Here is a 26,318-nt window from a genome sequence, read left to right as displayed (position 1 = left end):
TTAATAGCATGCTGTTCTGCTTAACTAAGGGTGGTGTAGCTGAAGGGCAATGACAACAGTCATAGCCTCCCTGAAACACACATATCCCATCATCCTTATGGTTCTTACAACTGAACACATGGGCAACCTTAAACAGAGTACTTCAGATGAGTGTTTTCAAATTCGGTACTACTGGGGCTTCCCTGGTGGCGCAGTGGTTGAGAGTCCACCTGCCGATGCAGGCGACACAGGTTTGTGCCCCGGTCCGGGAAGATCCCACATGCCGCGGAGCAGCTGGGCCCGTGAGCCATGGCCGCTGAGCCTGCATGTCTGGAGCCTGTGCTCCGCAACGGGAGAGGCCACAACAGTGAGAGGCCCGCGTACCACCAAAAAAACAAAACAAAACAAAATAAATTCGGTACTGCTGACATTTTGAACAGAATAATTCTTTGTTGTAGTGGGGCTAATCTATGCCTCGCAGGACATCTACCCAGAATATGTCCCCAATTGTGACGACCAAACTTGTCTTCAGACACTGCCAAATGTCCCCCAGGGGGCAAAACTGCCTTCCCACGAGCGCATTAAGTTTTAGATACTCTAGGTCTTTCTTGTTGTATGAAATCTGGTTTCAAGTAAGAGATCAGCTCAGCAGCACAACTAGTATGCTTATGTTATAGATGAAAGAAAAAGCTCTAAACTGTAAGCATCACAATGAAAAAAAAATCTAAAGCTTTGAAACAAGACTGTAAAAAAAATCTATCGCATTAGGTATAGACCTCTTTACTTTAAAGTTCAGCCAGACACAGAGTTACAACTTCTTAAGCAACTCTGGCAGAAGTAGGATGAGTACTAAGAGACAAACCAAGACGTTACAGGTCCTGCTTATTTGCAGCGGTTCTTCTGGGATATTTTGACCTTTTAATACCATGTATTGGGTCCTCAACCTCAACTATGGTACTCAATTGTTTTGGAGGATGGAAGATTCAGAAACTTCTGGTCTAGCACTTAATGAAGAGAAATATGAGTCACAAATACAAGCCACATATATAATTTTTTTTTTGGCCGTGGTGGGTCTTCGTTGCTGCGCACGGGCTTTCTCTAGCTGCGGCGAGCAGCGGCTACTCTTTGTTGTGGTGCGCAGCCTTCTCATTGAGGTGGTTTCTCTTGTTGTGGCTCGCGAGCTCTAGGCACGCAGGCTTTAGTAGTTGTGCACGGGCTTAGCTGCTCCGTGGCATGTGGGATCTTCCCAGGGATGGAACCTGTGTCCTCTGCACCGGCAGGCAGATTGTTAACCACTGCACCACCAGGGAAGTCCCCACATCTATAATTTAAAATGTTCTAGTAACTACATTTTAAAAGGAAAAAGAAACAGGTGAAATTAATTTTAGTAATTATTTTATTTTACCTAGTATGTCCAAAATATTATCATTTCAACATGTAATCAACAGGAGACATTATTAATGAGATATTTTACATTCTTTCTTTCTTTCTTTTTTTTTTTTTTTTTGCTGTATGCGAGCCTCTCACTGTTGTGGCCTTTCCCGTTGCGGAGCACAGGCTCCGGATGCGCAGGCTCAGCGGCCATGCCTCAAGGACGCAGCCGCTCCGTGGCATGTGGGATCTTCCCGGACCGGGGCACGAACCCGCGTCCCCTGCATCGGCAGGTGGACTCTCAACCACTGCGCCACCAGGGAAGCCCTACATTCTTATTTTCATTGTAAGTCTTTTAACTCTGGTATGTATTTTACACTCACGGCACATGCCAATTCTGACTAGTCACATTTCAAGTGCTCAGTAGCGACAACATTTTGGACAGCATAGATCTAGTCTGTAAGGAGAGGTACAAAAGAAAAAGCTACAGTCAGAACAAAAATCCTATTCAACTTTCTTCATTTTCTTTGTCTATTGGCACAAACACCAAATGGTTATATATCTGCAGATAAAGAGTAATCGTGCTTTTTACGACATTCTGTTTCAGCAGTTCTGAATTCCTAGTATGTTTCTGGGTTCAGAAATTAATTACTGATCGTAATAGAATTTTATGCTAATAGTATAATGTTATAATACGGACCAATGGTAAATTCACTCATTTTTTGTAAGACCTATTCTAGTTTATTACAAGTGTAGTTACAACTGTCTTTCTTTAAAAATATTCTATTATTTAAAAACTTAATTGTTAGTCACTAATAAGAGACAGAACCCTGTTGGGCCACTCCAAGGCACTGACCTACATCTCTTGCATATATTTACACTGCGTTTGCATTTTAGTAGAGTTTGACTTTGATAGATTTGACATACTGCAGTATAAAAAATATTAAAGTCTCATTTTATGAATTCAAAGACTTGAAAATTTTGCCTAGAATCATGTAGTTTCAAAGCTGGTGGGCTTAATGATTTACAAACTGTGTTTATATTACTGCTACTTCATGGCATCACTTCAGTGATAAATAGAAATACTGGCTATCCAGCAATGTTTAAAAGCATCACATTTTTACCAGTGATTTCTTTTATTATTTTATTTATTTATTTATTTTTTGCAGTACGCGGGCCTCTCACTGTTGTGGCCTCTCCCATTGTGGAGCACAGGCTCCGGACACGCAGGCTCAGTGGCCATGGCTTATGGGCCTAGGCGCTCCGCGGCATGTGGGATCTTCCCGGACCGGGGCACAAACCCGCGTCCCCTGCATCGGCAGGCAGACTCTCAACCACTGTGCCACCAGGGAAGCCCTCTTTTATTATTTATTCTTACTATAAATATAAAATCTTCTTGATAACCCCCAAGAGTACTACTCAATGGCATTAAGTGGTGATGCTAATGCTCAAGTTAAAAAGTACTGCCTGAAGCAATAACTTTAGGAGTTAAATATGATAAAACACTTGGAAGACTGCAAAAAACTATGAGGGAGCAGTCAGCCAAATACTAGAGATAATTGCTGAGAAAAAAAGGAGCAGCATTAAAGCAGTAATATACTACAGTGATTATATAAGCTCCAAGAACATCCACCCACACGAACACCAACCCCTCAAACAAATACAAAAACACATAATTCATAACAGAGTCTTGAAATTTGACTTGTAGATCTCCCAGAATGCATCTGTGACTACTCTGTACTTAACTACAAACCTTGGCGAGGCTCTGCAGCTCTAGGCTGTTATTTGGGTAAGGGATAGCCAAGGACTGGACCCAAGGTGAGCATCTGAATCAAGGGCAGCGAACCAGTGGCCATCTGCAGCCCAGGAAGCAGTCTGGTAGAAGCAGTAAAAACAGCTTTGCCCAGAAGGAACAATGACAATTAGCTAGACTGGACCTTCTCTCCAGAAGTTGAAAAGGAAAGTATGGAGGGAATCAGGTGTAAAGAGAAGAAACAAAAACATATAAAAAACAAAGTAGTGGGCTTCCCTGGTGGCACAGTGGTTGAGAGTCCACCTGCCGATGCAGGGGATGGGGGTTCGTGCCCCGGTCCGGGAGGATCCCACATGCCGCGGAGCGGCTGGGCCCGTGAACCATGGCCGCTGAGCCTGCGCGTCCGGAGCCTGTGCTCCGCAACGGGAGAGGCCACAGCAGTGAGAGGCCCGCGTACCGAAAAATAAAAAAAAAAATTAAAAAATACACAAAAAAAAAACAGAGCTGAAAAAACAAAGTAGCAAGGGTTAGTCAGTCACAGTAAGGGTGAAGGCCCAGAAAAAGGATCCACAAGCTGCCGAGGGTGGGGCAGACAGAAGACCGCCTGGTCTCCAAAACTGCTTTGGACTCCAGAACACAAGCTTCATCTGGATTTCTGTGATATTTCTATTTCTTTAGTGCCACTTTCATCCATATAATGAATTCTGAGACCTGAGGAGGTAATCTGAGAAAGCTGCTGCCTAATGCATACACTGTTTTTCTGAATTGGTAAGATATTCCTAGGGAGGTAGTGAGTTCTTGCTTTCATCCCTAGAAGGGCTCAGAAATGCTAAGAGAAAGAGATTCTAATATAAAAAAGTAGCCTTACATACCTGCATCTTTTTCTCTTGCTCATTTTCTCCAATCATTCCTGAACCTGTTACGCTTTCACTTCCATCAATGGACACCTACAGGAATAAAATAAAGCTTAAAAAAATTTTCACATATTGATAACTGTTTAGGCTGGGAGATAAGTACATGGGTACATTATCATTTATTTCTGTGTGTGTTTGAAAATTTCCATTATAAAAAATGGGGAAAAAACCTTTTAAATTATATAAATGATATAATTTCAATGCAGGGAAAAAAACACAGCCCTTTTGATGTAAAACTTAATTGAGGGGCTTCTCCGGTGGCGCAGTGGTTGAGAGGCCACCTGCCGATTTGAGGGGCTTCTCCGGTGGCGCAGTGGTTGAGAGTCCACCTGCCGATGCAGGGGACACGGGTTCGTGCCCCGGTCCGGGAAGATCCCACATGCCGCGGAGCGGCTGGGCCCATGAGCCATGGCCGCTGAGCCTGGCGTCCGGAGCCTGTGCTCCGCAGCAGGAGAGGCCACAACAGTGAGAGGCCCGTGTACCGCAAAAAAAAAAAAAAAAAAAATACTTAATTGAGATTTTCCTTCACCTTTTCCAAACTCTAGTTTCTACTTTATAATTCATAAGCAGTTCCATCTATACCTCATTGTTTCTTTTATGGCACTCATACTTGAGTGTATCTTTGTGTGAATTACCTGCCACCCATTTCTCTTCTATAAGCTTTTACTCCATTCCTTTTTTTGTCTTCAAATGTTTCTTTCTACCCTTCACTTCTTTTAAGATAAATGCTGATCTTCTCCTTGATGCTGTCTGATTTTGACTCTGAATTCCTAGTTTCTTATTTTTTTTTTTTTGCTTTCTTTTCTTTTAGTGAAAGATAAAGAAGCTGTATCTGGGATGTTCTTCACATTGTAAAATGCTGTACCTTTGCTGCATACTGTTCCAAAGCACTGATGGTGTCGGGATCAATCGTGGCATCCCCAGTGTGTAGACCTGCCACTGTCCCATCAGCCTGAATTGCCAAAATGGTGTCAGACTGTGGGACTTGCACTGCATGGTGGATGTAAGCTGTGGTGCCGTCTTCCAGCTGAACTGCCTGTAATGCACTCTGGTCATAACTATCTGAGGGAGTACAAGAGAATGGCATTAAATTAAAGGTAGTCTGATAAACAGTTACATATTTAAAGGAAGAAGGGAATGAACTTTTATTGAATATTTACTATGAGCAGGGCCCATGTGCTTTACGTATGTTATTTCATTCAATCTTCACAATGATTCTGTGAGGCAGGTATATTTACCACCTTATTGTACAAATGGGAAACTGAGGCTTGAGGAAGTAAAGTCACTTTCCTTAGGACCCAGGAAATAAAAAAAACTAACAATTAACAGTCAAAAATCAGTATGCAGGGCTTCCCTGGTGGCGCAGTGGTTAAGAATCCGCCTGCAAATGCAGAGGACATGGGTTTGAGCCCTGGTCCAAGAAGATTCCACATGCCACAAAGCAACTAAGCCTGTGCGCCACAACTACTAAGCCTGCACTCTAGAGCCCGTGAGCCACAACTACTGAGGCCCGTGTGCCACAACTACTGAAGCCTGCGCGCCTAGAGCCCGTGCTCCCCAACAAGAGAAGACACCGCAATGAGAAGCCCGTGCACTGCAACGAAGAGTACTCCCGCTCTCCAAAACTAGAGAAAGCCCACATGCAGCAATGAAGACCCAATGCAGCAATCAATCAATAAATAAATTTATTTAAATAAAAAAGGAGTACTAAAAAAAAAAAAATCAGTATGCAGAGAAACCAGGATCTGAACTCATGTCAGTATGACTCCATGGTTTTTTCCCCCTTCTAAATAACCATACTAAGAAACATACAGCATTGTGAAATAATAAATCTAGCCAATTACAGTGAACCTGTGATCAACTCCCACTGCTAAGGAAAAAAAATTTTCAGTTTACTTTTCTCAACTTTAAATAAATTTATTTATAAATTCAAATATCCTATATTTTTAAAAATTTCTTCCTTTGGTTTCACAACTAAATATAGTCTCTTAAAACATTTACAGTCATTCTATAATAAAGTATTTTATAAAGTAATAACAATAGCTAATATTTATTGAGCATTTACTATGTGACAAATATTGTTCCAAGTGCTCTACATGTTTGTACATTTTGTCTTCACAACTACCCTATGATGTGGATACTTATCATAATCCTCATTTCAGATGATGAAATTGAAGCACAAAAAGGTTAAATAATTTGCTCAGGGGCACACAGCTAAAAGACAGCAGACCCAGATTTGAACCCAGATAGTCTGGCTACAGAGCTGTGCTCATTGCTCCTATGCATTCCACCTCAAACCTCTGGTCCTCCCTACACAAAGCTAATAAACATGAACATTTTGCCACATTTGCTTCAGATAGTTTTAAAATTTTTATTTAGTTTTAAAGACCAACACAAGGGGCAAAGGACCTTGCTGAAGACATTATATTTAAAAGGAAGAAAAAAATCAACAATTTAACTTTCAAGTGTTTAATTTCATATTTTAAAGGCAGCCTCTAGTTGAAGTCTTTCAGAGACCAGGGGTTTGCTATTTCAACCTGTTACTGGACAACTCAAATTATTAGAAAGTTTTCCCTTAGACTGTGCCAAAATCTACCATCTTATATTTGAGAGAACAAGCATAATCCTTCTTTTACATGACAACAGCATTTCTGCAACTAAAGGCAGGTCTTATTTTTCCCACACCCTACCTCCCCCTTATTTTATTCAAATGTTCAAAGCTAATTTACCTTTGGAGGTATGGTGAATAAATGCTGTAGTTCCATCTTCTAACTGCACTGCTTGCCCATCCTCTAAACGCAAACTGTCCCCTGCTCAAGAACAATGTTTACATTTAGATCCCATATTTTCCAAGCATATTCTGATAACTCAACAACAACAGAGTCAATAAACCATTAAACACATCATACAAACCTACACTTCCTTTATGGATCCTTCAACATTTAAATAATTTCAGCAAAGCTGCTCTGAATAAGTGTTTAAAGGTAAAAAGATATTAGAATACCTGTTTTAGGAATATTTACCAGGGGATAGGAGAATTGAAAGAAGGAAAAAAAAGAAAATGAGAAGGCGTGTAGGATTTATCTCAAATAATAGAAATATTCACTTAGAACTGTTGCCCATTTATCTCCAGAGTAAAGTCTAGTAATTTCTTTTCCCTTAACTCCGAGAGAAAATCTCAATTAAGTTAAAATGGTCTTTAGATCGTCTCTTTGACATCTACCTATCTCCCCTTTCAGAAGGAGACCTAGAGATCAGGAGATCAGTAGTAAGAGGCAGTTGGAGGCAGCAAATACTGAAGTATGAGAATCAGAAGGGTAAGTAAATATCAAATACTTACTACTTTTAGGTATGGGTACATGTTGAACATAGGCAGCAGAACCATCCTCCAACTGAATGACCTGACCATCTATGAGTTTCCCATCTAGAACAAACAATTTAAGCCAATAAATTAGCACAAGCAAAAATTTTAAACTTTATACAATTTCAAAATGATATCAACTATAAAAACATACACTACTTAAGATCATGTTCATCTTGATTCTTCCCTCAATGTTCTGAGGCAATTCAATAACACATCCAGTGATCCTACAGAAAGCAGAAAATCCTCCCTCAGCCATCCTTTCTCCCCTCCGATTTTCAATTAGACAAGTTCAAGAGGAAGAGTGGCTCATCTGAGCAAGCTACATGAGTCAAACCTCTATATACCTTTCAGAGCCACTTAGGAATCGTGACCCTGACCCCAGCGAAGCTGAAACTGGGAAGATAGAAAGATGTATCAGTGCACATGAGGCCAGCTGTCATTCTCATCCCTGGGGGCTACAAGTCCCTTGACTATGTATACATATGCTTAGTAGCTTTCCAAAAAAACAAGGAATTTGAGAACTAGGCTATTTCTTGGAGCAAAGTAAACACTGATTTAGAAACAATGTTATAAAAGCAAAACCAAATGTCTACTTTTACACATATTTTGTAAAAACATTAACTAATAATTTAAAGGGAAAAAGTGAGAAAGGTCTTACTAAAAATAGGTCAGGGACACTACCCCCTCCCCTCTTCCTCACTAATTTTGATACCCCAGAGTATCTTCCAAATATCTCAAAAGGTGTCCTCAAATTATCAAAACAAAATTTAAGTTAAACTGAAATTACTACCATATGGAGTACAGTGTCTGTAGGAGGGATTGGGAAGTGGTATAACTGCTAGGTGTTCCAACTCTGAGGTTATGAATTGCTGGTAATAACCAATGGGCTGTATATGAGGCACATACCTTTAGAATTGTGTTGTATATAAGCAGTAGAACCATCTGCAAGTGTTACTGCTTGCAGGCTTACACCTTCCATATTTTCTAAATTGTCACCATCTATTATAAAAAAAAAAGTTATTTTCTTTAGGTAACTATCATATGTGTGTGCTGTTTAATTTTTTAAAAAATAAAATTTAGTCAAAAGGCAGATTGCTTAACTTAGACTCAAGTGGGATTTCTTATAGCATTTACAAAAAATATTTCTTCACCCTACTATACCAGCATCCATACCAGGGTAAAAATGCTCATAAAAAGGCTTAGCTTTGTGTTGCCTTTAGCTAAAGGAGGAGGAACAAAGTAAACAGTATTGTAAGTTTTCATTCTCCCTTAAGATAAATATTTCCAAACCCACATGATCCCTTCAAATAAGATTGCTCACCTGCCACAGTTACTGCCTCTGTCAGGCACAAGGTAACATGCTGAGCCTCCATTCCTCCTCCAGGAAACTCTGTCATTCCCTGAGAATCTCGATTTATCTGGGCTAACAACATTTTCTACCTTGAAAAAAATGTAGGCATTGAGAACAAAGAACGATGTATATGAAATAAAATCTACAAACGATATTTATGAACCATAAAAAATTGCTACGGAAGTGAACAGTGTTTGAAATAAGCTGAAATTTCACTTAATATGCTGGGTAAAAGTATTTGCCCAAAGTCCAGAGCATGCTTTTAATAATTCATCAGTAAACTATTGAAAAAAAAAAAAACTATTGAGCACACCCAAGTCTTGCCCATCAGTTCTGTACCATGTCTAAAATTCCCATAATTTGTGTTCTTTGGGTTTAACATGGTTGAAGATTCCCACTTAGAATCCATGAATGGATTGAGTTAATCCTGTTGACTCAATCTTCAGAAATCTATGCTGAACCTGGCCACTTCTCACAAGCTTCGCCATTACCGCCCTGATCCAAGCCACTACCATCTCTCACCCTGAGATGTTACTGCAATAGCATCCTAACTGGTCTCCTTGCTTCTACTGTGACTTCCCTCATCTCCTCTCAACACAACAGTCAGATTGTCCTTTTGAATGAAAAAGTTAGATCACATCTCTCTTCTGCTCAAAACCCTTTGATGATTTCTCATCAGAGTAAAGCCAAAAGTCCTTACACTAGCCTATGAGGCCATTGATCTTGCCCCCATTTCTACTACTCTCCGTCTCATTCGTTCCATTTCAGCCACACTGGTGCCCTTGCTTTCCCTCAAACATACTGGATGTTCTGCTGCCTCAGGACCTTTACATTTGATGTTCCTTCTGCTTGAAACATTCTTCCTGGTATCTTCATTATTACTCCCTCATCTTCTTCCAGTCTTTGTTCAATGGCACCTCAACGAGAGCTTCCTTATTCACCTCATTGCAAACTGTACCTCCAACCCCACAATGATGATATACTCCAGCCCTCTTCCCTCCTTTATATTTCGGCATAGTACTAATAAATTGACATATTACATGTATTTACTTGTTTTTTTTCTTATCTATTTCTCCCTCAAATAGAGTGGACAGGTGTTTTTATGTTTGCTCATTGCTGACTAAAGTGCCTAAAAAGTACTTGGCACACAACAGACACACAATTGGTGCAGAATAAATGGATGAATGGCTCTTTTACCAATCATCACCACAACCCCCTTCCTCCCTTTCCCTATCTCCGGGTCCCATTACCTCTGTAGGCCTTGTGTTGTCTCAAACATGAGTTGGGATAATTTAGCTGCCTTGAGCCAGGGAACTGGATACCAGAGCATCTCTTGAGGACCTTTCCAGGTCTAAAGATCTGATTTCAGTGTCAATATTTAAAAGAGCAATATGCAGATAGTAGTAATAATTTGCAATTATATTTATGTTAGGACTACTTGAAGATTTTTGTTTTATAAACACTATAAACTACACCCTCTTTGGATTAAAGCCAGGGACTATGGTTTAGACTCTGAAAGGTATCAGTGCTGTGATAAAAGTCAATCACGGGCTGACTTTTCAGGGATTCCTGAAATATTTCTAATCTATAACTGTTCATAAAGCAGACTGAAACTTCAATACTTCCTTGCTACATCTAAGGGCTAACAGAGAAGCCTCAAAGTAAAACTGGTACTCTGCTGTTAAGTCCCCTGATGAGTACAGGATTGGGACAGGCTAATTTTCAGAACAAGTACTGTCACTATATAACAGAAATAAGACAAGGGAATGGAAGGGAAAACACCTATAAAAATGTAGAAAGCACTCTATGATTTTACAGCATTCGTCTAGAAGATGAATTTTGAAAAAGGCAGATTACAAGTTAATTTGGGTCATGATGTTAAGAAATGCCTATGGTTTGACCATAATTCAAGCATTTGTCCTCTTCATTGAATTATCTATAAATCTCCAAATAACTACATCAACAGGTAACTGATATATCTGCAATAAATAAAAGTTATTTCTTGTCTGAAAGCTGGTCAAGTGTTAACTTTCTTTAGGAAGGCTTCAGGACCTACAGTATCTATCCTAAGGGAAAAAAATCTACACTAACTGAAACATCTTGAAGAGACAGCTGATTCCTGGACACAAACTGCTGGCAAATACATGGGGTGGTGAAGGAATCAGAAGAGATCATATGGGCACTACAACTACCAGAGATAATAAGTGATGGCAAGTACACAGCCCATCTTATTCTCAAAAAGGCTCTGTGATACAATTAATGCCCTTTGTTAGAAAATGATCAACTGGGGAAAATATGATAATGAATAGATGAAATAAATAAGCTAGAGATCAAACACTCTATAGTTGCTCATACCATATCCACCATCATGTCTTGATTATTTCTGGCACCAACATTTTCAGGTTGTGTGAAAATAAGTATGTAAGATACACATGACACCTTTAGAAAGGGCCACCTTGCAAAAGGTAGTCAGCTTCCTGTGCTTTAATAATGAATCATGGGCCAAAATCAGACACAGAGGAGGCTGTCATGGGGGCACAACAGGAATCTCAAATGAAGACATCTGTGTAATAAATAAAGTTCCTGCCTTTCTGGAAGATGATGATGGATATTAGCATAAGAGAAAAAAACACACTTATGAAATGTAGCAAATGTTATATCCAGAATATATAAAGAAATTCTACAACACAACATCAAATAACTAATAACCCAATTAAAAATTGGACAAAGGACTTGAATAGAAATTTCTCCAAGGAAGATAAACAAATGCCAGACAAACATATGAAAATATGCTCAATATAACTAACTGTCAAGGAAATGCAAATCAAAACCATAATGAGATATCACCTCACACCTGTTAGAATGCCCACTATTGGGACTTCCCTGGCTAAGTGGTTAAGACTCTGCACTTCTACTGCAGGGGGCCCAGGTTTGATCCCTGGTCCGGGAACTAAGATCCTGCAAGCTGCGTGGCACGGCCAAATAAATAAATAAAAATAAAACAAAAACAGTATGGAGGGCTTCCCTGGTGGCGCAGTGGTTGAGAGTCCGCCTGCCGATGCAGGGGACACGGGTTCGTGCCCCGGTCTGGGAAGATCCCACATGCCGCGGAGCGGCTGGGCCCGTGAGCCATGGCCGCTGAGCCTGCGCGTCCGGAGCCTGTCCTCCGCAACGGGAGAGGCCACAACAGTGAGAGGCCCGCGTAACGCATAAAAAAAAAAAAAAAAAAAAAAAAAAAACAGTATGGAGATTCCTCAAAAAATTACAAATAGAATTACCATATGATCTAGCAATTCCACTTCTGGGCACATATCCAAAAGGATTAAAAACAGAATCTCAAAGAAAGATTTGCACACCTCTTCACTGCAGCATTATTCACAATAGCCAAGAGGTGGAAGCAACCTAAATGTCCATCAACGGATGAATGGATAAATAAAATGCAATTTATATATACACAATGGAATATTAATCTTAAAAAAGAAGGAAATACTGTCATATGTTACAACATGGATGAACCCTGAGGACATTATTCTAAGTGAAATAAGCCAGTCAAAAAAAGACAAATACTGCATGATTCCACTTATATGAGCTATCTAAAGTAGTCAAACTCTTAGAATTAGAAAGTAGAATGGTAGTTACAAGTACTAGGGGAGTTGTTTGATGAGTATAGTTTCAGTTTTGCAAGATGAAAAAGTTCTAGAGATCTATCACACAACAACGTCCATATAGTTAACACTACTGTACCCTACACTTAAAAATGGTTATGACTGTAAATTTTATGTTGTGGGTTTTTAACCATAATTTTTAGAAAAAGGTCTGAACACATATGGAAAAATGTTAGGATCTGTTAAAAACCAAGTGGATACATAGCTTTTATTCAATTACTTATACAGGTACTCCTCCTTATATTTGATAGATTTCATAATTTTAAAAGTGAAAAATATCCAAAATTATTGGCAGGAAGAAAAAAATGTCTGAAAATTGATGGTTAAAATTAGTAACTAAATACTAGCTGACTTCATCCCTTAAAAAAAAAGAATCAGTGTTTCCTCAGTGGTATGAATCTACATCAGATGAATATTTTAAAACGTGAAGCCCTTAGATATTTCAAGTTTAGTCTAATTTGTTAGATACAATTATTACCACAAATTATTATGAAAATATAAATCTAATGGTCCAGGTATAAAGAACTCCAACTACAAGTAACCTTTATTGTGGTAAGAAATGATACAAAAAGAAATCCAGATTAACAAATCTTAGAGGTCTTTTTGCATGAAGACACAGAAGCCAGGCCTTCAGAAATTGTCAACCTCAGATCCTAACCTCAGGCTGGTTTCACCTCAACACTTAACAGAGAAGCTATGCCATTCTATTACCTGGTCTCAATTCCAAATTTTCGTCATAAATTTACTACTATACAAAGTGTTTCTCCATTTAAGCATGGTCATTTGTGCTGCATTTTATGACATCTCCTAACCTGGAATGAGGAAGTTCCTTAGTACAGCAACATAAAAATAGCAGGCTAGGGGCTTCCCTGGTGGCGCAGTGGTTGAGAGTCCGCCTGCCGATGCTGGGGACATGGATTCGTGCCCAGGTCCGGGAAGATCCCACATGCTGCGGAGCGTCTAGGCCTGTGAGCCATGGCCGCTGAGACTGCATGTCCGGAGCCTGTGCTCCGCAATGGGAGATGCCACATCAGTGAGAGGCCCGCGTACCGCCAAAAAAAAAAAAAAAAAAAAAACAAAAAGCAGGCTATCCTGTACCTTTGCAGTATGCTGATCCAGTAACACTGCTTTGATTAACATTTGTGGAAAACTATCTTTAAATCCCTTCAATTTTATTTAAATACACCCAGGGAATAAGCATGTTCCACTGATGAAATGTAATTCAGTTAAGTACAGAGTAGTTAGAATGTGCTGGTGAATGATGTAGAGTTTTCATAGGCTCTACAGAATGCTAAAGGGTAAAACTGAGGGATAGAGTTTATACTACCTATTTTAAAGAAGTAGAATATTCTATCAGATGGGTGAACTGTTGGAAATTGAAGGCTTTCAAACTTTTTGCCAAGTTCCAGGACCATTCAGAAATAGAATATTTGAAACTGACTGGCAGTTAGTTGAGATGAGGCCTAGGAGACCTGAAACTAAAATACCTGTGAGAAAAAGAGGTGAGAAGAGACAAGAATTGAGAAATGGACACCTAGGTCTAGTCATCAGGAACGTCAATTTTGGTGATGGTTTGTTCTTAACTGAACCACTGATGTGAAAAAGAACCAAAAAAAATCTCTCTCAAACCTCAACAGTGTAGCATTAAAAACAGAGCTTGAGGGCTTCCCTGGTGGCACAGTGGTTGAGAGTCCACCTGCCAATGCAGGGGACACGGGTTCATGCCCCAGTCTGGGAAGATCCCACATGCCGCGGAGCGGCTGGGTCCGTGAGCCATGCTGAGCCTGCGCGTCCGGAGCCTGTGTTCCGCGGCAGGAGAGGCCACAACGGTGAGAGGCTCGCATACCGCAAAAAAAAAAACAGGGCTTGATAAGGGCACACCTGCATAGCTCAGTTTGCTAAGCATGCCCTGGCTTGCTTTCACTGAGACTAGGGAGTCTGAGGAAGCATCAGGAGAAAGAGAAAGGTTCTGATATATTCAAACTCAACTTCTGACACTGTTCTGTTAAAAAAAGCATAAAGTTGTTTCAAAACTATGATGCCACAAAAAAAAAAAACTATGATGCTAGATTGTACTTTATTTCCCTCAAGATAAACACTGTGTATGTTAATATTTTATTACCCAAATTGCTCATCTTGTCATAGGTAAGGGAAGCAAAGCATTGTGAGACAATTATGAAAATGAGAGAGGGCACTCCTGAAACACGACACTATAACAAAATAGATCCTTTGTCCAAAAAAGTATATTGAATAGGACACTAAACATGGATAGTTAAAACATATACCTCTAGTCAGAAAAAACTGTATAGGTCATATTTACAAAGCATTTTTCAGATCTAATAACTTATTTGATGGAATAGTCCTGAAGGGCCATAAAAGTTCTTGGGCTCTTCCAACCTCTTCTGAACCCCCAAAGCAGTCCAGCAAACTTACATGTCTTTATTTCTTCATGGTGACTATTTAAAATATTTTCCATTTACCTCAAACCTTCTACCCCCACTCCCTCTCCTGCTATCCTCCCACCCCGTCTCCTTCACCACTTCATTTTCAGCAAATTAATCAGCTCCCAACTTCACGGAAAATATATAAGTCAGCAGAGGAATTCTCTGCCAACAAACCTCACTTCACTGCATTTCCACACATTTCTTCCTTCTCTCCTACAATATTACCTTCCTACAAGGTAAGACTAATCCTTCCAACCTGTACTCTGCATTTCATCTGTCTTTCCTCCTTAGGGATCTCAGGGATCTCTCCTGTAAAAAATTTCCCTCTCTCTCCCAGTTCCTTCCCATCAATAACTTAAAAAAACACAAAAACAGGGACTTCCCTGGTGGTCCAGTGGTTAAGACTCCATGCTCCCGATGCAAGGGGTCAGGGAACTAGATCCCTCATGTTGCAACTAAGAGCCCGCGTGCTGAAACTAAAAGATCCTGCATGCCGCAATGAAGATCCCTCACATGGCAACTAAGACCCGGTACAGCCAAATAAAAATAATAAATATTTTAAAAAACAAAATCGATAAAACAAAATCTTGCCTCTGACTCAGCTACTAGTCTCTCTTTCCCTCTTTATCACAGCTAGATTTCTCTAACAGTTGTTACTAAGACTATTTCCTGATTTCCCACTGCTATCCATCTGGTTTCTGTCCCTAAGTATTGAAACTGCTTTGGCTGGTCACTAATCTCCACTTTAACATGAAGTTCGATGGCCATTCCTATGAATGAGAGATGAAAATATTCATCCACAAAAAGACTTACACAAGAATGTCCATAGCAACTTTATCCATAATAGTTCCAAATTGGAATGAACTCAAATGTCCATCATAAAACAGATAAAAAAGCTGTGATAGGGGCTTCCCTGGTGGTGCAGTGGTTGAGAATCCGCCTGCCAATGCAGGGGACGTGGGATCGAGCCCTGGTCTGGGAAGATCCCACATGCCGCGGAGCGCCACAACTACTGAAATCCGTTCATCCTAGAGCCTTCGCGCTACAACTATTGAAGCACACACATTCTAGGGCCCGCGTGCTGCAACTACTGAGCCCACCTGCTGCAACTTGTGAAGCCCGCGCACCAAGAGCCGGTGCTCCGCAACAAGAGAAGCCACTGCAATGAGAAGCCTGCTCACCACAATGAAGAGTAGCCCCCGCTCGCCACAACTACAGAAAGACCTCACACAGCAACGAAGACCCAACGCAGCTAAAGAAAAAAAAAATGTGATGGATACTTTTCTGTCTTATATTGGGTTTGATATCATTGACCTTTATCTCCTTCTTAGAACATTCTCTTACCTTGGCTTCTGTGACTTCCACACGCTCCTGGTTTTTTCCAACTTCCTAGCTAATCCTTTTCCGTTTCTCCTATGGGTTCCTAAATATTGAGAACCCACAAGTTTCCATCCTAGTTTGTTTTTTCATTTTATGCACTTTTCCTCTTGGAATATCATATCCATTCCGTTGGCTTCAAAGATCTCTGGAATTTATAAGCTCTTTAAAATCTCTCTAGTCCTTTCTCTTAAGGGCTCCTGATCTATATATCTAGCTGCTTACTGGCCTTGGTGACCTTCATGGTCCACAGTCACCTCCATCTCAAAACAGTTTGCCACAAAATTCTACTTTAGTATTTTCTCCCTCAGTGATAAACGCAGTCACCTACCCATCTCCCTCAGTGATAAACGTAGTCAAATCCCCCTTATTCTCCAACCGATCACTAAGAACTATCACTCTACCTCCTAAATATCTGTCAAATCCATTTGCTTCTCTTATTAGGTTGTCTTAATTCAGGGTACCATCACCGCTTGGGTTACTACATCGGCCTCCTAAAATCCACTCCTACCCTCCTCCAATCTAATCTCCATAGCACAGTCCAAGTGCTTTCAAATCCAATCAGAGCATTTCTCTGTCTCAAAACCTTCAAAACTTTCCCATTTCCCCATATAGTCCAAATATCATGATCTGGATTCTACTAACTTCTCCAATAAGACGGACAATCAGCCTGCGTTGCCCAAGACTGAGAAGCTTCCCGGGTCATGGGACTCTCAGTTTTTTTTTTTTTTGGTGGTGGGGGGACACTTTCTTTTAAAACTGGGATAGTCTTGGGCAAATCAAGACAAGTTGGTCACTCTATCTTCCAGTCTTGTTCTAGCACAACCTCACATTCTACACTCCAGCAATACTGTTTAAAATTCTAGTAGTTAATGATACTGGTATCATTTAATAATAATATTAGTTAAAATGTTAATCATACTAATAAATAAAAATGATTATAATAACTAACCCTTCCAAAATACTATATGCCAGGCATTACTACTAATTCATTTAATCCTTCTAGCAATCCTATGAATTAAGTACCATTTTATCACAATTTTGCAGACCAAGAAAGTGAAGCTCACAAAGGTTAAATGATGTCCTTAACTTCACAACATAAGTGGCAAAGTCAACCTCCTAACCATCTGGCTCAACAACTTTTACATGAGCTGCTGGATTATGTGCCACTCCCAGAACAGCCCAAGGTGTCTCCTGCATCTGGGCTCTGAACACTGCTAGTCATACCCTCTAGAATACTCTTCCTCCTCTCTTTACTTGGCTAAATTCTTCAGATTCCACCAGAAAGTTTTATCTGAACTCCCCAAATTGGGTCAGAATGCTTTAGATGTATTTCCCAAGATACTCTGTCCATACTCTTATAATAACACTTAGCACAGTATACTTTAATTACCTGTTTTTCTCCAGACTGGAAGCAGTATATTTACAGTAACCAGCTACTAAAACATATCTAAGGAGGATTCCCCTATAGATAGATTGGAAAGTATGGGTTATGCTTAGGAAGGAATGCTTATGAGCAGTAGTATAACACTATACTTAAGAATAAGGACTCTGGAGCAAAACAGCCTGCTTCAAAATCTCATTTTACCACATATTATCTATGTGACCTTGGGCAAGTTACTTAACCATGCTGTGCCACAGCTTCCCTATCTGTAAAAGGAGAGTACTTCACAGAGGGTATTGTGAGGTATCTGTGTTAAATACAAAGCACTTGTAACAGCACATGGCATTATATATATGTTTGCTATTAATACTTATCAGTAGTTTAAAGCTAAATGAGAAGAGACTGTACAGCTCTATCTCTTGTCTTATTCACTATTTTCTCCTACTACTGTAAAAGGGTATTGCCAGAGGAGAAAGAAGACAAAAAAAACAGTTTCAGAGATGTGTTATTCAAGAGGAACTTTCCTCTTGTTCATGCTTTTCCTTTTTGAAAATATCTTTACTGAGATGTAATTCACATATCATAAAATGTACCCATTTAAGGTGTACAGTTCAATGACTTTAGTATATTCAGAGTTGTACAAACATCACCACAACCTGAATTCACAATATTTTTATCACCCTTCAAAAGAAAACCCTACCTCCCCCTTTCCAAAGCCCTAGGCAACCACTAATCTACTTTCTATTTCTATAGATTTGCTTATTCTGGACACTTCATGTAAATGGAATCATAGTATGTGGTCTTTTGTGACTGCCTTCTTTCACTTATACATAATGTTTTCAAGGTTTCTCCATAAAAGAACAAAAACTAAAAACTAAAAAAAAATTTTAATCCATAAAAATAATGAATCACTACGTTGTACACCTTAAAAGAATAATAATGTAAATCAACTATACTTCAATTTTAAAAAGGTAAAAAAAAATCTCCTTTTCCTTCTGAAAGTCTTTTTCCCCTAAAAAGACAAAAAATAATTTCTAAAGGTGATTTTAGGGACTTCCCTGGTGGCGCAGTGGTTAAGAATCTGCCTGCCAATGCAGGGCACATGGGTTCGAGCCCTGGTCCAGGAAGATCCCACATGCCGTGGAGCAACTAAGCCCACGTGCCACAACTAAGCCCACATGCCACAACTACTGAGCCCTCGTGCCACAACTACTGAAGGGCGCATGCCTAGAGCCCATGCTCTGAAACAAGAGAAGCTACCACAATGAGAAACCCGCGTACCACAACGAAGAGTAGCCCCGGCTCACTACAACTAGAGAAAGCCGGCGCGCAACAACAAAGACCCAACACAGCCAAAAATAAACAAATAAATTTATGTTTAAAATAAGATAAAATAAAGGTGATTTTAAGTAATTGACTTTTAAAAAATTTTTTATTTATTTTTGGCCATGCTGCCACATGTGGGATCTTAGCTCCCTGACCAGGGATCGAACCCGTGCCCCCTGCAGTAGAAGCTCAGAGTCCTAGCCACTTCACCACCAGGGAATTCCCTGAATAACTGACTTTTAATAACAGACATTTATCTCCTAGTATATTTTCCTTAAATATTATCTTCTCAACAATAAACATGTCCACTTATAAAAAGCTCCCCAGTTGAATCTAACATGCACTCCTCATTTAAAAACACAGATCTATAATCCATCAACTAAAAACATTTACATACATTCCTAGGTCTCAAATCAAACTGCCCCATCCAAAAGTCTGCCAGTGATTCTTTTTCCTCTCAGCACTTCTGTTTGAAAGGACAAATGCCAGAGGGAAGGGAAGACACTAACCAATAGGTAGGTGGGGAGGTCTCCTAGGAATGTACCACGTTGTCATTATTTTTTTTTTTAATTTTTATTTATTTATTTATTTTTAGCTTTGTTGGGTCTTCTTTGCTGCACGCAGGCTTTCTCTAGTTGGGGCAAGCGGGGGCTACTCTTCACCGCAGTGCGCATACTTCTCATTGCGGTGGCTTCTCTTGTTGCGGAGCATGGGCTCTAGGTGTGCAAGCCTCAGTAGTTGTGGCACATGGGCTCAGCAGTTGTGGCTCACAGGCTCTAGAGCATAAGCTCAGCAGTTTTGGCACATGGGCCTAGTTGCTCCGCGGCATGTGGGATTTTCCCAGACCAGGGCTCGAACACATGTCCCCTGCATTGGCAGGCGGATTCCTAACCACTGTGCCACCAGGGAAGTCCCTGCATTCATTTTATATCAAAATACATCTTGTTTTCTGTCTGAATTAAACACAACACATTCCATATACACCATTAAGGTTTGCCAATTCATCTTTCCACTCTAATCAATTTGCCATATGGACTTGGCTACTTCCACCAAACCCAGACAACAGATTAAAATGATCAAAAGTCATCCTTGACTAAACCCTCATTATTTTTTTTGCAGTACACGGGCCTCTCACTGTTGTGGCCTCTCCCGTTGCGGAGCACAGGCTCCAGATGTGCAGGCCTGCGGCCACTGCTCACAGGCCTAGCCTCTCTGTGGCATGTGGGATCTTCCCGGACCGGGACACGAACCCGTGTCCCCTGCATGAGCAGGTGGACGCTCAACCGCTGCGCCACCAGGGAAGCCCACCCTCATTCTTAAATTCACAACAGGGCAATTGTCAACTCCATGATTTTTTTTTTTAATGGAACCATATATATGGGAACTTGGTATGACAGAGAGCATTTCATCTTTTTAATTTTTTGTTTGGCCACACTGCCCAGCTTGTGGGATCTTAGTTCCCGGACCAGGGACTGAACCCAGACCCTCAGCAATGAGAGTGTGGAGTCTTACCCACTGGACCACCAGGGCATTCCCTTCAACTCCATGATTTTTATCCTTCAAAACCTTTCTTTTCCAACTCCTCACATATTAATAACTACTGCAATAACTTCTTTACTGCTTTCTTTACTCCAGTCTCTCATCCTTCCATTCCAATAACACTGCCAACTATCTTATTTTGTCTTGTACAACAGTAGAATTTTCACTGCATACAATATTGTAAGAAAAATTTGTTAATAAGATTAATTCCCACTAGCTTAATAAATCAAATCTTTTCGTTTCCTGGTTTTCTTCTTTAACTCTTGCTATCCACACACATAAGTTTTTACAGCATTACCTCCCAGAAATGGGACTAGGAGATGAGGGTGGACTGGGGACGGGCCTTTTAATTTCTACCGTATACATTCCATAAGTTAAAAAGAAATTTACCATGTATTATTTTCATGGTTTTAAAACTAGTTACTTTAAAAAAAAAGTTACTATAAACAGAAGCATTAATAAAGTAAGGAGCACCTAACTCTGCCTCAGGTATGCAAAGATGATTACATGTGAATATGGGCATAAGAAAGATAAGTATACATTTCCTAGGGGTAGGAAGAGTAGAGAAGGCAGTCCAGACACAGGGAACAGCCTTTGTCACTGTCCAGTCTAAATCCATCTTTAAAACAAAATCACTTTGATTTTGACAGTACGGTAAAGTTTAAAACACTGCCTCAGGGACTTCCCTGGTGGCGCAGGGTTGGGAGTCTGCCTGCCAATGCAGGGGACACGGGTTCAAGCCCTGGTCTGGGAAGATCCCACATGCTGCAGAGCAACTAAGGCCGTGCGCTGCAACTACTGAGCCTTCACTCTAGAACCCAAGAACCACAACTACTGAAGCCCACGCGCCTAGAGCCTATGCTCCGCAACGAGAAGCCACCGAACTGAGAAGCCCACGCACCACAATGAAGAGTAGCCCCCACTTGCTGCAACTAGAGAAAGCCCGCGCGAAGCAACAAAGACCCAATGCAGCCAAAAATAAATAAATTAAAAAACAAAAAACACTGTCTCACAAAAGCCATCCCTTAAAATGCAAATTAAGCAAAGAGCAATGACTCAAGCAATCCAACTCTTTAAAAAATCACTAAGTCCTGGGCTTCCCTGGTGGCGCAGTGGTTGAGAGTCCGCCTGCCAATGCAAGGAACACGGGTTCGTGCCCCGGTCCAGGAAGATACCACATGCCGCAGAGCGGCTAGGCCCGTGAGCCATGGCCACTGAGCCTGCGCGTCCGGAGCCTGTGCTCCACAACGGGAGAGGCCACAACAGTGAGAGGCCCGCATACCGCAAAAAAAAAAAAAAAAAAAAAAAAAAACACTATGTCCTGAAATAAAGCCAGGAGCAAAAAGACTCAGAACTGGGTAAAACCTCAGATTAAAAACCAAAAACAAAAACTAGATAAAAACTTCAAAATTAAGTAATGATGAGAACAACAGGACTCAGAAAGTTCTCCTCCCATGATCATTAACTGTACCTACATTATAAATATTTAATAACAGCTAAAGTAATAGTAGAGGCACAATTCCCCAAAACAGCTAGGTCATCTTTCCATGAAGAATATGATGAATCCTTACTTCACAGCAATATCTCAACCTGCAGCAAAGGGCAATGGACATTTTGCAAATCATATATCTGATAAAGGACCTTTATATAAGAAACTCTTAGAACTCAATAACAGATAAACAATCCAATTTTAAAATGGGGGAAAGACCCAAATAGACATTTCCAAAAAGAAAATATACAAATGGCCAATAAGCACATGAAAAAATGCTCAGCACAATTAGCCATTGGAAAAATGCAAATCAAAATCACAAGAGATACCACTTCATATCCACTAGGATGGCTACCATCAAAAAGACTGATAACAACAAGTGTTGGCAAGGATATGGAGAATGGGCGCTCTCATACACTGCTGGTAGGAATGTAAAATGGTACACCCACTTTGGAAAAGTTTGCCAGTTCCTCAAAAGATTGAACACACAGTTACCGTGTGACCAAATGACCAAGAAATTCTACTCCTAGGTATATATATAGACACAAGAGAAATAAAAACAAATGTCCACACAAAAACTTGTTCCGTAACTGTTCATGGCAGCATTATGCATCATAGACAAAAAAGTGGAAGCAACCTAAATGTCCATCAACAGATGAATGCTTAAATAAAAGGTGTTACGTCCATACAGTGAAATATTTGGCAATAAAAAGAAATGAAGTACTCATATATGCTATAACATGCATGAACCTTGCAAATATCATGCTAAATAAAAGAAGCCAGTCACAGAAGTCCACATACTGTGTGATTCCATTTTTATGAAATGTTGGGAATAGACAAATCTGTAGATTAGTGGTTGGGGAAGAAGGAGTGTTATGGGGAAATGGGGAGTAACTTAAGTGGGTACAGAGTTTCTTGGGGGGTGATGAACATGTTTTAAAATTTTGGTGATGGTGGCACAACTCTGTGAATACATTAAACCTACCTAATTATTATAATACTTTAAATGGGTGAATTGTAAAGGTATATAAATTATATCAATAAAGCCATTATTTTTAAAAAATAAAAGACAGCTATGGAAAAAATAGGCACTCAAGTATTTGTACACTAAATAATTTCCAAAGTAATCAAAATACACCTGGATAAATTAGTTACCTGTCTTACCTGAGCTTTTTGTATGATCTCACTACCTATTCTCTTACTAAACACTTAACAATGAACTGAAACTGAGCACTTAGCAAGAGAATATATTAAATACTGCACAGATTTTTGTCAACTACAGCAAAACACAAGTATCTTCTAGTAAGGTTCTGGACAAAGCCGACCACAACTTCGAACCTACAATTTTTCACATTCCCACTAGGTTATACCAGCTGATTAGACACTTCCAAAGGCTTAAACTGATCTTAAACAAATAATCAGTTTAGCAATTGTATTCTTATCTACTCTTTATTTAACTTCCTTAATGCGTAAACTTAAATGTTAAAAAAAGCAAAAGGGGAGAGAAGAAAAATTGATTTACATTCCACAATAAAATGTTACAAAGCAACCAAAGCATTCGTATACTCTTTGGCCAAAACCGAGAAAAAAGGAGAATGATAAAAATGACAATTTCTAATATTCGCTGTTAGGCCTCAATGACCATAAAAATTTTTTTTTTTTTTTTTTTTTTTTTTAGTGAGGGAAACAAGAAATCTGTGCACGATCAGAGTGGGAGGAAATTCTGGGTGCGATCTACAGGCAGGATGCCGACCGGGCCCTCAGCCAGTTATGCCGCCGGCGCCCCAGCTAGGGCCTAGTGCCGACCGGGGTCCAGCGTCTCAGCCGGAGGAGCTTCGCCTCAGCGGCGCCAGGGGACTCGCTCCGCGCGGAGGTCAAGCCGAGAAGCGCCGCCGGGCTCCCAAGGGCTCCGCCCTCCCCTCCTTCACTCCCTCCCCTCGGCAGTCCCCTGAGGGGAACAGGCGGGGCGCAGTGCGCAGAGACAAGGGCGGGGTGGGGGGGTACGTCCTCAGTGAGAAAAGCTCCGCCGCCCGAGTGGCGGCCGCGGGTTATTAATAAACTCCGCTTCTGCCCAGGCGTCTCTACCGCGGCCGGCCGTAAGATCTGCAAGGCCTGCGGCGGAGGCTGAGGAGCCAGAGTCCGAGCCCAGGCCCTACCGGGCCCGCGCCGCCACGCTGAGGGCGGCGGCCGGGCGGAGAATAATGCACACTGGGTAAAAACACATTTATATACGAACCTCCGAGAAAATTTTCCAACAATTCCTTCGTCCGACCACCATGCACCAGGACAGGAAACAGCCGCCCGGCCCCTCAGCCCCGCAACCAGCATAGTGGGTCTGAAGCCCGCCCCCAGCCTCCATTGGGCTTTCATTACGTCACTCACTGGACGCTTCCTGCTTGCCATTGGCTCAAATTTAGGCGACGCGAAAGGAGACTGCCTTATCCACGCCCCTTTTCCTGACGTCAGCCTCGCCTGGCCTTACAGCCAGCGCCTGAGTGGCTTACCCAAAGTGCGGAACAAAGTTTTCTGCTTCTGACTGGTTGGCAGAAGGGCTCGTCCCAGCGCGACACCGCCTCGCAGACAAGTGAATTATGCAGAGTCTGTGGCCCCAGCAGGAGGCGCCATTTTGTAGCGAGGGAGGGAGGCTGGTCCTTGTGACTAGCCGGGAGGGAGAAGGGTTCACAGGCGCCATTTTCCCCACAGGGGCTAGGAGGTGGCCTTGGCTCTCCCGGTGGGCTTGCTGGAACGCGTTCTGGAGACCGGGTGGGCTTTGCCTAGCAATTGCCGAGTGTCGTCCCGTTGGGAGGGAAGTGGTAGGGTGGGGTAGGACATGATGGGACGCCTCACCGCTCCCTGGGGACTCTCGGTGCCAGCTCAGGCCTTTGGTCTTGGGCGGAGGCTCTGCTTTTCCGAGAGTTGCTGTATGCCTGTCACTGGCTGCCAAGTCTCCCTTTGCTTTTCCAGTCGCTGGGGCATCATTGGTAGGAGGATGAGCCTCCTGCCTCAGCTGAAGCTCCGGCGTAGCTCGACAACGGGGCGGTGGTCTTGGACTCTGCTGGGAGACACTGCGGTTGCTTTTGCGCTTTCATGTTCCTTAGGTTCAAATTTTGAAGTCGTCTGTAATGGTGTCGCTAAGTTTTTTAGTTTCCCTTTTGTGTGTGTCGCAAATTAAAGGAAAGTCAAAAGGCTGAGGAAATCATTGACTCGGTCTCCCCAGTATTAAGAATGGATACAAATTAGTTGTGAAGTTTAGGTAGTGTTTCTTGCAGCTCTCAACCCAGAATTTTTCTGAGCCATTGGAAATACTAGTCATTTCAGGAGTATTCAGTATGTATTCATATGCTTTGGCAACCAGGCTGAATAAAGATGAGGTAAAGTGTGTAGACTCAAGATTTGTTAAATCTGGTGTTCCAAATGTAGATTTGAGTTACTAAGAGATTGAGAAGGATGGTCCCGTTGTAACTGGAGATTTGTGTCCTGCTTACAAAAGCTGGACAGAGTTGGATGATGTTTGATCTAGTGTCTTTGCATTTCAGGTGATTATGGAATGGCCTAAGTGAGGATAATTAAAGTTTTGATTTACATTCGAGTCCAGTTTGAGATTTTTAACGAGACCTTCTTTTAGGTAGGGAGTGAGGTGCAGGCTGCAGACCCTAACCAAGGTATAGCTGCGTAATTGGTGCCCAAATGCCATTGGAAGGAAAACAGGACGTTGAGTGTCGTTTGAATACATAGTCTTTAGAAGTTTAAAGTAGTTCTTATATTTTATGCCCTTATAAGAATAAAAGATGTGGCACATAAAATTGGATTAGGTTGCTTGAAACTGGAGGAATTGGCTCATCCAAAAGTCTTAGTACCCAATGGATAGATTTCCCTTTTTCACAGAGAGTTCAGATGACAAACGAGGTGTTTTAATTTATACTTTCTGTACCTTCTAGATGTTATATCTGTATTTTATAGTCAGAAATATTATTAAAAGAATCAAAATACTTTTATGCAGTTTAGTCATTTATTACTAAGTCCTGAATCTCTAGTCTGTTAAAACACGGTAATACAGAATCTCAAAAGGAAGTTAAAAATCACCCTGTAATCGTAGTTTGCAGTTACAGGACATCTTTTTATCCCCAGGACCTACTGAGTGGTTGTAAACATTGAATGGTGGTGGTGGATAGGATACTGTAATTCTAATCTGATTCAGGGAGAAACCTTAATAATGATTTTGTCATAGGTAGTGGAACTTTGTGTTACAGTATTTACCACTGACTATATATAGAACAGAGTTCAAATGTACATACTATTCAGGGCCATCCAGAATCTTCACATTTTCCCTAAATCACTTCCTATCCCTCATATGTTATTACA

General features: G+C 40.9%; 1 protein-coding gene across 3 annotated transcripts in view; it reads right to left on the bottom strand.

The window, feature by feature from the left end:
- The window catches only part of ZNF143 (zinc finger protein 143), a 55,288-nt gene extending 31,031 nt beyond the window's left edge, over window positions 1-24,257 (bottom strand). The window contains exons 1-7 of one of the 3 annotated variants that reach the window (XM_065881764.1): window positions 24,193-24,257; window positions 8,703-8,821; window positions 8,288-8,380; window positions 7,358-7,441; window positions 6,747-6,827; window positions 4,883-5,079; window positions 3,976-4,050 (exon numbers count right to left, since the gene is read on the bottom strand). In XM_065881764.1, coding sequence (XP_065737836.1) covers window positions 3,976-4,050; window positions 4,883-5,079; window positions 6,747-6,827; window positions 7,358-7,441; window positions 8,288-8,380; window positions 8,703-8,814 — 642 coding nt within the window. In that variant the 5' untranslated portion in view covers window positions 8,815-8,821; window positions 24,193-24,257. Of the gene's footprint in view, window positions 1-3,975; window positions 4,051-4,882; window positions 5,080-6,746; window positions 6,831-7,357; window positions 7,442-8,287; window positions 8,381-8,702; window positions 8,822-24,192 lie in introns of those variants that run through there. The other 2 variants (XM_065881763.1, XM_065881765.1) reach the window with 2 other exon arrangements.
- Between the last annotated feature and the right edge of the window lie 2,061 nt (window positions 24,258-26,318).

The sequence above is a fragment of the Phocoena phocoena genome, chromosome 8 (assembly GCF_963924675.1).
Source record: "Phocoena phocoena chromosome 8, mPhoPho1.1, whole genome shotgun sequence".
Lineage (NCBI taxonomy): Eukaryota > Metazoa > Chordata > Mammalia > Artiodactyla > Phocoenidae > Phocoena > Phocoena phocoena.
This window is presented reverse-complemented; position numbering and strand designations above follow the sequence as displayed.